General features: G+C 45.4%; 1 protein-coding gene across 1 annotated transcript in view; it reads left to right on the forward strand.

The window, feature by feature from the left end:
• Positions 1 to 4,373, forward strand: part of LOC143020043 (calcium-activated chloride channel regulator 4-like) — a 111,185-nt gene extending 106,812 nt beyond the window's left edge. The window contains 6 exon segments of the mRNA XM_076176196.1: positions 1,197 to 1,353; positions 1,355 to 1,915; positions 1,917 to 2,117; positions 2,119 to 2,455; positions 2,604 to 2,764; positions 2,766 to 4,373. Coding sequence (XP_076032311.1) covers positions 1,197 to 1,353; positions 1,355 to 1,915; positions 1,917 to 2,117; positions 2,119 to 2,455; positions 2,604 to 2,764; positions 2,766 to 4,319 — 2,971 coding nt within the window. The 3' untranslated portion in view covers positions 4,320 to 4,373.
• Positions 4,374 to 12,431: the final 8,058 nt, after the last annotated feature.

Raw genomic sequence — 12,431 nt, forward strand, 5'->3', positions numbered from 1 at the left:
TATACTTCATCTATCAAGAGAAATACATTCTTCTGCTGCAGTGTCTTCACTTTGGCAAATGATTCCCTCATCACCTGATCCTTGTCAATAGATGACGTGATGTATTACAGCTTGCATTTGCTCGGCAACACCAAAAAGTCTCTGAGCTGTTCATAACTACACTTGGGGTGTGATTCAAGAGCAAAACAATAATTAATTATTCATGGAAAACTCACAAATGAAAAATCAGTCAGAATCAACAACAAAGTTATTACGTTGTGGTAGGACATCAAGCCAATTTTGCCTTTCATAACGGTCTTTTTGCAGTCGAAACACTCAGCACCTGTTATCCTTGTTATAATTACCGTTGCAGTTCACAACACCACACTTATTCGGCATTTTGAATACACAAAATAAGCAAGAAAGAACCTTTGAAGAACCAATAAACAAACAAAATCAGCAAGAACCTATGTAAACAAACACTATCCACTTGTAAATGCAGCCACGCGCGAAAGACGCAGCTTCATAACCTTACACCTCCACTGCTCGTAGCACACTGGACAGGCCTCCGCTAGCGGCACCTGGAATCTGGGTATGCACGTCCTGTGTAATAGCAGTCCTCGATGTATATATTTGTTTGTATAAATATATATGAAAGGTGATAAGAGATATGGAACTGATAAGTGGGAATGCTATTGTGTCTTGCAGTCTCCTATATTCTTATATTCTTATGTATCTATGTACAAACATTTTGGATTTCAAGGGGTATTGATAACATTGATATTGAAAATGTTTTAGTTCTAAACAATAACGGAGTAAGAAATCATTCTTTCAAGCTCTCAAGACATAGATTTATCCTTGAAGTTGGTGAAGACAAATTTGCTAACACGTTAGTAAACAGAAAAGCGTTCATGCAAAGCATTTTAATGTTATATAGGTAGGGTGCAAGTAGCATTTTTTTCAACTTGATTTTGGATTCGAAATGTACTCTGTCGTCATCCTTTGTCAAAATAACTCCTAAGATAATTTATCAATGAACGAAAAATAGAAGATAGGTGAATGAATGAAAGTCACCGTAGTGTAGGAGTTGATTACACATCTTACAATGGGTTTCATCACCATTTTGTTTTTCGGGTTAATATGATATCAACTATAAAAGAATTATGATGTTTGTATTTTTGGATATTCGTATTAATTTAGTTTTTATTCTTTCTCAGGAACCCTCCACGGAACTTGACATCCCCTCTATCCCCCATGATAAAGTTTGTGCAGGAAAGTGCTCCAAGATACGTCATCGTGGTCGAGGACACCGCAGTAATGAATCTACAGAGAAGATGGGAATTTGTCAGGAAAGCAGTCCGGAGAGCAGTAGTATAACGACGTTCCTGACGGCGTTCACATGGCGGTAGTGGTTTTCAATTCCAAAGCGAGAACTGTGGCTCCATTATCCCGAATGGAATCAGTTTCGGACGTGCGACAGCGAGTAGGCTCCTCTCTTCCCCGGAACCCATCCTCAGTCCCAGAGAGACAGAAATGTATCTTATGTGGATTGCAGGAAGCTTTAAAGTCCCTTAAGGTGGACCCAGTTGGAGCTGCTGGGGCAAATGTCATCCTGGTAACGACTGGAGAAGGTGCTGGTACTTCGCATCAAATGGAGGAAATCGTACGCTTGATAAAGACTGAAGGTGTTCACGTTATACCAATCTTATATCCACTCACTGAGCGCCCCTGGCCCTCAACCTCCGTCAGTAGCCACGGCCTTGAACCCCTTGTCAACGCTGCTGGTGGTCATGCTTTCACTATCATGGACGAGGGAGTGGGAAATGACTCCAAAGTAAGCATGATGGTGGCACTTATGGACGCCCTCCTTGCAGCGCTTCAAATGTGGAGTTCGAACTTTGTTGCCGAAGGGTCTGAGGGAACACCTGTTCTTGTTTCACAGCGCCGCCTATCCAGGAAGTATCGCCTCCATATCATCTGGGTCCTTTGAAATCGACGACTCTTTAGCCCCGAACGTGAGGTTCTCCATCTACTACTATGACCTTAACCATGTAGGGAATACTATCCAGCTTACAGCACCTTCGGGTACTGTCATGGCATCCGTCAACATGCAGGAGGAGGACGGGGACGCAAATGTAAATTTTTGTGAACATTCCGAACGCAGAACGAGGTTTGTGGACGTACGAAGTAGAAAATAGAGCAGATTCTCATCAAGGACTTCATATTCAAGTCACGGCACCGCCGAGTACAACTCGAAATATTCAGGTACGTCTCTGGACGAGCGATAAAAGAGGAATGAGGTCTCTCAACGCCTCAAACCCTGCTGGTGCTGTGATATTGTATGCAGAAGTTACTGAAGGGGAGCTACCTGTTCTCAACGCCAGAGTGGTGGCAAAGCTGCAGTTGTTGGGCACCAATATTAGTGGCAACAGTTACTCCCCTATCTACGTGGACCTCTACGACAACGGTCATGGAGGTAAGACTTGGAACATTTTTTGTATTACATTTTTTAACCATACCATATAGCCTCTTTATTTTCTTCATCAACCTTAATATAACACAGCAGTACAATGTTGCAGAATAAAAGCAGACATATTAATCATCTGAGTCTTCCCCTTTCGCAGACCCTGACATCACTGGTGACGATGGTGTGTACTCTCGCTACCTACCACGACTTCACACCTTCCCGGGACGGTACGAGCTCAGCGTGACAGTGGATGACAACAATCGACTTGCCAAGCTTCCCGGACAGGAGATAACGACGATATCCCACCACTCTCGAAAGTATCAACTCCAACGAGAGCCAGAAGAAGTCTTGCTGTGGCAGTGCTATTCGCTACGATCACACTCGTCTTGTGGCCCCCTTCCGAAGGGAAATCACCTATGGGATTGTGAACGTAATTGACGCGGCCCCCAATAGGGACACTTTTCCTCCTGCGAGAATTCTGGACTTGAGAGCCCTCATAAATGACACCACGAGGACAATGACCCTTACCTGGACCGCCGTAGGGGACGACTATGATTGGGGACGTGCTGATCACTACGAAGGTGTCATGGCTGACTCCTGGAGTGAAGCAAAAGCCCTTGCTGGAGAGCGTCTGCCCAATTTGCCAGCCCCGCTTGGTGTGGGGAACGAGCAAAAGGTGATTCTCTTCCCGGAAAAATACGAACAACTCCTTTATGTCACCCTCCGAGCACTCGACAAGGCAGGCAACCGCGGGGGTCTTGGGAATATTGTGTCTGTTTGGATCCCGAGGCCGCCGACAACTTTTGTTGAAATGACCACGAGGCGCCATGACGACTTCATCGACGAGGACGCTGCGCCAGAACCAGCTACCAGTGGCATCAGCCAGCCTGTCAGGATAGCTGGCCTGGCCCTGGAAGACATGGCCGTCATTCTTGGTTCCGTTGGAGGGTTTTTGATAATAGTGACAGTCCTAGCTACCTACTGCTACTGCAGCGTCTCCCGGAGGAGAAAACAGCAGCAGAAAAAGGAATCCGATAAGGCCGAATCAAACCGGAATGTCATGATAAAAACAAACTCTTCCCTGATGATCGACCAGGACGAGAGCCAGGACTCTGTAGACAGCACAGTTAAAGATAATGAAGTTATTCAGGAGGTCCGACCTATGTCTCCTGTGCAGTCCTGGGCAGCTTCGAAGCTTCTGCAGGAACATGAACGAAGGTTCTCTGTTACCAGTGGGCCCATCTCAGCCGAGCACCTTCAATATCAGGCCGCAACGGGTCTTCAAGAACCTTTCCCTGACGTCACACTTACTGGTACCCATTCCTATCCAAGTTCGCAGACGCCTTCGACCACACACTCAGACCCTCCAGCATACCAGCCTCCATACACTACCGCCGGAAACGACCTCCCCGGATATGCCCCATACCCCTACCCGACGTACCATCCAGCCTACAACCACGAAGAGCTTCCTCCATACACTCCGGGTATGTCCTCGCAGTCATCTCAGGCCTCCACAGCGTACACTCACGACCTCTCTTCCCAACCGTCCGAGATGTCGTACCCACATGACGCCGTTTACCCCGCTGATGTGACACCATACTCAGGGGATATGGCTGCTTACGCCCTGACCACCACTCCCCCCGTCATGTACATGTCCCTCCCGGATGAGAATGCGCGAGGTCATGTTACCCCAGTCATTACTACTACTGCCACGATTACTTCTGCAGGCGCTCCTGGTCCTCAGAGGTCTAAGGTTCCTCCCCCCGTGGCCCCAAAGCCACAAATCAGCGCCCGAGCTGTGGCCGTGTCGGGTGTGAACACTACGGCGTCTACGCTGTCCGAGCCAAAACGGCGTAACGTGACGCAAGTGTAAGATATGTACAAGACTTTTTTCCATTGAGCTGTAACATATCCTGTGGTTCCTTCCCCAAGGCATCATAAAAAACTGTACAATGTAAGCAAGTATATTGTGCTTCAGTCATATCATAATGATATTCTGGCTCACGCATGGGACTTTTATTTTTAGTGTTTCATAATATGACCTCAGAAATATGTATGTATGTATGTATGTAAACAATGTGTGTCACACTGCAGACGTGAGAAGAGTTGAATAACCCCTTATTAAAGAATAAGATAAATGCTGTACAATCGTGTGCAGAGCTCATCGCCTTGTGTTGTTTGCGCTAGGACTTTGTTTACAATATTAATGGCTACTATAGAAGGAGTAAATATAATTTAGTGTGTTGTGCTATAGCTGTTTAGCTGTTTAGGTTACGTTAGTTATAAAAGAGCTTTTAAACGATGAAGTTGGCAACCCAGCCACACAGATATCGGCAGTGCCTGCGCACGACACTGTCCTGCGATGGGTTCCAGCACCCAACTAGTCACTTTGTATATAATTATCCAATTGTGCATTTCTCAGTTAAGTGTTTCAGGCTCAAGTACGAGGTAAGAGCCCCCTACCCACGAGATACCTTGCGTATTTTCATGTCATTGATCTCACGTGTTACATGTATGTCTGTGATAAAATTAATTAAATAAAGACAATCAAAATAAATGCGTTTTTGTGCTCTTTGAATACTGTCCTCTACAGTCACGATCGATGGAATGCTTCTATAGGCCCATCCAGATGATTGACCACAGCTCGACGGACACTGCCCACAAACAAGCAAACCCCACAGGCTCAACTGTAGTGTTGTCCACACGGTGCCAAGCTGGCCCATTCAAACCCGGGGACAGCCAGAGCGTGTGGTTGTTCAGGCAGGACTTGCAGACTGTGCGATACGATAACTACCAGTATGGTGGCCGATAAGGTTCTATTAAATATAGAATATGAGGTCTCGACCATTGATCCATAGCGGGAACAGAGACAGACATGTCTGTCAGACACTAGAGTGGACAATGAACTCTAACCTTTGCCTCCATGGGATACTTCGTGTGTATGGCAGTGACGTCATATTACCGGCCACGGGCAATGTCTGGTGCTTTCGCTAAACAACCAACACAGGCATTTTGCCCGTGTTTTAGAAGCACAAGCAGTAAACTTATTAACTGGTAAACTACTCTCTTGTTAACGCGGGCAATGCTAGGTCGTCTGGACGGGCCTTTACATATACCATCTGTGTAGCTAACTCGACCATACAGGAAATTTCACAACCACAGCCACACAAATCTCCTCCCCACACTCGCACAAAAAACACGCACACAGTGTCACGCTGGGACTGGAAATTTTAGCATCGCTGCACTTCGACCCGGCACTCTAACCCGGGTGTGCAAGGAGTTGGAGGTGTGAGTGCGCAAGGTCACAGGATTACTCGTAGACTGGGTCGTGTATGAGCTCTTAGGTCTCATCCAGGAGGGTAATAGCTGTTGATCACGAGTCCAATACATAACCTAAGGCTGTAATGAATCACACACACGGCTCGACGATGTAGTGGTATCGCTCTCAACCGCTAATTTTTCGATTTGAGTTCAAGTCCCGCCCAAGACAGAAAAATTACAGCATCGTTGCAAAGTGAACCGGCACTAACTCCCAAGGACTTGGGGTTAGCGTGTAAAGTCACAGCATTACTTCTAGATTGGGCCACGCACGCACATACACACGCACAAACGCTCGCACACATACGCACACACAAACGCGCGCACACACACACACACACACACACACACACACACACACACACACACACACACACACACACACACACACACACACACACACACACACACACACACACACACACACACACACACACACACACACACACACACACACACACACACACACACACACACACACACAGATATACATATAAACATACATACTCATATATACATATACACATACACATGCATGCGCGCACACAACATACACACACACGTACGCGCACACACACAAACACACGAATATGAACTTCACAACTCTTGTATAATTGGAAGAAACCAAAACTGCAAAGGGGTCTCCATAATCCTTGTAGGGTTGAAAGGAGGAGATCCTGCATCACCTGATAGAAGAAGCTATTCTTTCCCTGGCATCATATATAGCTGAATCCTTCCGGGAATCCATGGAAAAACAGTAACGGTGAAGCTTTATCTACTGAGATTTACTGTAGGAGTATAACGTAATAAGGTTAGATTCAGCTCTGGTCTGAAAGAGGTAGTTGAAACTCCTCTCGGTTAAGGCATAACCATGTTCTTACTTATGCACGCACACACACACACACACACACACACACACACACACACACACACACACACACACACACACACACACACACACACACACACACACACACACACACACACACACACACACACACACACACACACACACACACGCGCGGAGACGCACACACACATACACAATGGATGGCGCGGTTGGTAGAATTCCCGGCTGACTCTACAGAGGTTCAGGTTCGAATCCCGCCCAGGGCTGAAATAATTTCAGTATCGCTACGCTGCGAGCGTTACTCCAACTCTCGTGGGCGGGGAGTTGGTTGTGTGTGTGTGTGTAAGGTCACACAACATTATCCATAGGTAGGTCATATATGTGCTCTGAGCTCTTTTCCGAGAGGGAAATAGCTGTCGATCACGAGTCCAATATGTGATCCAAGACCATGGTGAATCACTCAGACGCACACGAATACACACACATGCACGCACACGCATACACACGCACGCAAAAATTGGGGGGGGGCGGTGTTCTTGCTTGTAGTGCTTTGACGATTTTCAGCCCTGGATGGGGAACGAACGTAGATCACTGAGCATGTGAACACTATACCACTACACCAGCAGGCAGGTATGTGTAAATAAGTGTCCATGTGTAGAGCGTGTAAGGTTACAAGATTACCCTTAGAGTTCATATGAGTTATGATGCTCTCATTCATGAAGGTAATGGACGTCAGTCACGAGACCAATACCTGATAAGAACAAAAGAACATAGAGACTACAAGAGATCATAAGCCCTACTCTAGGCAGTTCCATGTCCATTACCGATAGTATTAGCGCTTACTACATAGTTACTTAGTAGTCCTTGAATCTAAACTTGTCCAATTTAAAACCCATTACTGCGAATCCTGCCCTGTTGTCCTAATATGATTACCATGTTTGTATCATCCTTCACTTGAACACTTCTATTAGATCAACCCCCACTCTGTGTCTTTCTAGATTAGATTGCCGTAGCTTGTTCTTTTAAGGTAAATCTCTGAGTCCTTGTAACATTTTTGTCATTCTTCTCTGTACTGACTCTAGTGAATTTCTATCCTTTCTGTAGAGAACGGAGAACAAAACTGTATCGCATAGTCAAGGATGGGTCTAACTAAAGCTAGATAGTTTGATAAATACTGCACTTTTATTTGTAACCGTCCTAACAATGAAACCTAATGCTTTGTTAGCCCCATTTCCTGGCTCTAATGCACCGTGTCCTAGATTTAAGGTCAGGACTCGCTAGCACTTCCAATTTTCTCTCGCACTCAGTTTTCTCCAAAAAGGTATTATCTAAACTATACATGCTCTCTGGGCTGTGTAAACCTACGTTTAACACACCTCACTTTGAGATATTGAAGTCAATTTGCCATTTCACCGACAATGTGAACTGTTAAGATCTTCCTGCAGTATCCGGGAGTCTTCTCCTGACCTAATTTGGCATCTTATTATAGTGTCATCCCATTGTCCAAGTCGCTTATATACATAATGACCAATATGGGACCCAATACAAAGCCCTAGGGGAACTCCAATAGGAACACATCCCCATTTGGACAATATACCGTTAATGGTGACCCGCTGTTTTCGGTCACTAATCCATGCTCTAATTCATCCAAACACTTTTCCTCCTATGGCATAAACCTGGACTTTAGTAGTTTCTTGATGTGATCTAATACAGTGTTGTTTCAGAAGGTACAAACACACACACACAGACGCACACACACACACACACACACACACACACACACACACACACACTCGGTGGCGCAGTTGGTAGAGCGATGAACTACTAGCATGGTGGTGCCCGTAGTGATTGGTTCGAATCCTGCCCAGGGCCGAAATTATTACGGTACAGCTGCGCTTCGGGTCGTTACTCTGACTCTCGTGGGCGGGGAGTTGGGTGTGTGTGTGTGTGTAAGGTCATAGCATTACCCATAGTTCGGACCTACGAGCTCTGATCTCTCTTCCAGGAGGGAAATAGCTGTTGATCACGAGTCCAACACGTGATCCAAAGACCAAGACCAAGTGAACACACACACACAAACACACACACACACACACACACACACACACACACACACACACACACACACACACACACACACACACACACACACACACACACACACACACACACACACACGCACACATGTACACACACAGTGTTGTAAAAAGTGACATAGAAGTAGAGGGATTGATATTTCGCGAATGTATGGCTGAGGTAATGCATTTGAAAATAAGTGCAGGGGTAAGAGATGAATAAAGGACTTAAAAGCTGCACATGTACCATCCAAGACAAAAGTATGAAATGACAGAAAATATAAATAATTTTTGTGAAATATCTATTCTTGAAGAAAATTATTGAAAAAATACGGTATAAACCTGATAGATGAATTCAATTATACGGATGTAAATTGGAGTAATGAAAAGTACGTGGCAATGGAAAATATTGTTATAATCTGTTAGATATTGCCATGGAAATCTCGATGACCAAAGGTTAACATATGTTACACAAGTTAGAGAAAACACTCAAGCAAAACGGAACCTGTCAATGATACTGGGCATTGTATTATTTAATGATTCAAATACATATGCCCTACAGGACAGAGTGATCACAGGGTATTTTGATGCTATTTGGTACGAAACAAACCAACCAAAAATAAATCATACAAGCTGTGCAAATTATTTCGGGGAAGGGAATCTCTCCGGTTTAAGCAAAATATTTGAAGAAGGGAAATTGAAATGAATAAAAACTAATGAAACTAAAAACAAATTGAAAAATTGAACAATTCTACAACTCGCACATGAACTAAAATGTACAATAGTTTAATGGATTTTTTTTTTTTTTTTTTTTTTTTAGATTCGTTAGGAAAAATAGCTAAGAACGTGGCATGGTAAAAGTGGAAGAGGAGAATGAAAAATATAAGGAAGAGTACAGGTGGGCAATAAACCATTTAACAAGACTATAGAGAAGAAAAGTACTTTAAGCATTTTATTATTTTGCCGGCAATAGCAAGTGATTCTATCCTTAGGGACATAATCGCACCGAGGAAATGAATTCATAAATGTACTAAAGGAGGAATTTCAGGAGGCCAGTAGAAAGTAGAGAGCAGAAGTTGAAAGTGACCAGAGAATTTGAAAGCGGTATTAGTGATATATGAAAAGTAATCTAAAATGTTTTATAGGTTTGCTAGCCGTAAATTTAGTCATAGAAAAGGAAATTCTAATCTGACAGGACATAGCTAAGCTCATGACGAGGTGCCAATACAGGCTAAAATAAGGGGGAAATATCTAGAAAAAATAACGTTGTATAAGAGAAAGTACAGTGATGTTGGTTGTTTGAAATAAATGTGGAAGTGAAGAAGTCATGCAAATCATTGGAAACACTAGATGTGAGAAAAAACTACGGGAATTAATGGAACCTTAAGCTATGTATTTATGGAGTACAGAGAGTAATTGGTTGACAGGACTTGTAATTTTAGTGTGTGCTTATTGGGGGAATGGGAACCTGGAGAAAACTGGAAAAGAGATAACATAGTATCAATTTATAAAAGAGGAAGTGATACACACACACATACACACTCAAAAAGAAGGCAAGGGAGATTGTATCCAGGACACCTGATGAGGCTGGTCAACTCATCAGGAGAGTAGAATTCTTTCCAAGTTGTAGGCAGGAGTCTTGCGACACTGCTTCTGACCCAGGGCGGTGGGCAGGGTGCAGGGATGACCCGTCATCCAGGAGGTGCTCAGATGAGAGGAAGGGTGGGAGGGATGTGGAGTGTATTTAGGGATGAAATGGGTGGGAGTGTTTTTATGCCTTTCCCTTTTTGGCTACCTCCCTTGGAAGGGGGAAAAAGCCTTGGTATATGTATGTAGGCAGGAGTAGCTCATACTGCATTACTGGTTTCTAGAACTCTATTAGATTGGCCCGTCCGCCATGACATACATAATACATCGAGAATAATTAAAGCTTTGAACAAAGTATGCAAATAAATCTATATATAAATACATTTAACAATACAACAGTGATCCTCGTATGTGATATAATATTTGAAACATACTGTGTAATTTACAATAGACATATAATAATTTGATACAGAATAATAATTTTATAAACAGTATGATGTGCACACTTAGGGGACACTAGCAGTGGCAGTGTTGCTACATTACTCCCCTCCGAGTTATTGTTGAAATGAGACAGTCTTGGAGGTTCGGGGTTGCCTGGAAGGAGTAGGAATGGGAGTGCTGTTGACGGGAGTGTCCGTGGGGTCGAAGAGGTAGGCCGGTTTGACGCGATCGATGGAGACGTGGTCACGCTTTCCGTTGCGTTTGATCGTGACCGTCTTCCTGGTGCGTCGCAAGACTTCGAAAGGGCCTTCGTACGGAGGTTGGAGGGTTTTTCTTACGGCGTCCGTTCTGACGAAGACGTGGGTGCACTGAAGTAGGTCCTGGCTCACGAAGGTTCTAGTCGACTTGACGTGGCGTGGCAGGACGGGGTGGAGGTTGGCCATGGTCTCCTTCAGCTGGGAGGCGAAGTCGTGTGGAGTACAGGAGGTGGAATGAGGCACGTGTGCGATAAACTCTACAGGAAGCTTGAGGGTGGTGCCGAAAACGAGTTCAGCAGGAGAGTGGCCAATGTCAACCTTGAGTGAGGTCCTGATGACAAGGAGCACAATGGACAGGGCCACTGACCAGGGCTCATTGTTGAGGGCATGGGCGTAGAGGGTGGCCTTCAGCTGGCGGTGAAAGCGCTCTACCATGCCGTTGGCCTGAGGATGGTAACTGGCAGTACGGTAACGGCGGATACCAAGGAGGGCCATTACCTTGTTCCAGAGGGTCGACTCGAATTGGCTGCCTCTGTCGGAGGTGAGGTTGGTCGGGACACCGAAGCGAGCAACCCAGTTGTCGACGAACGCTCGTGCAACGGTGTCAGTATTGATATCAGGAAGTGGAATCGCCTCTGGCCAGCGAGTGAAGCGGTCGACACAGGTAAACACGTACTTGAAGCTGTTGGAGTATGGGGGGGGGGGGGCGACGATATTGACGTATACGTGGCTGAACCTGGTAGAGACAAGCGGGAAAGAAGTTAGTGGGGGAAAACGTGTGTCTCGTTACCTTAGAAGCCTGGCACTGGAGGCAGGTGCGGGCCCAGTGTCTGACGTCCTTGTTAATACTTGGCCAGATGAATTTGGACGTCAACATCCGTTGGGATGCACGGATGCCAGAATGTGCAAGGTCATGAAGGTGGCGGAAGAGTTGATGGCGGAATGATGGAGGTAGGAAGGGGCGAAGGATGCCGGTGGAGACGTCAGCATACAGATGGATGTCTGTGCCAGGTACCTGAATCTTCTCCATCTTGAGGGAAGGGTTGTCCAACAGAAGCTGCAAGTCGTCGCAGTTGGCCTGTGCAGCTGCAATGGCGGCGTAGTCGATGACAGGAGACTGCGTTGAGACTGCGTGAATGTTTCTGGAGAGGGCGTCAGCGGGTGCGTTGTCAGAACCGTGGACGTACCGAATGTCTGTGGAGAACTGAGAAATGTACTGTAAGTGGCGGAGCTGTGTAGGTGTGTAGCTGGCTTTGTTAGCGTGGAAGGTGGTAGTGAGGGGTTTGTGGTCAGTGAAGATGATGAACTGTCGACCTTCTAGGAAATATCTGAACCGTTGGACAGCTCTGTAGACAGCAAGCAATTCCCTGTCGAATGTGCTGTAGTTCTTCTCAGCGTTGCTCAGTTTCTTGGAGAAGAAGGCGAGCGGCTTCCAAGCATTGTCGACGAACTGCTGC

Source organism: Oratosquilla oratoria, chromosome 38 (genome assembly GCF_046742065.1).
Source record: "Oratosquilla oratoria isolate Oo_2021 chromosome 38, ASM4674206v1, whole genome shotgun sequence".
Taxonomy (NCBI): Eukaryota; Metazoa; Arthropoda; class Malacostraca; order Stomatopoda; family Squillidae; genus Oratosquilla; species Oratosquilla oratoria.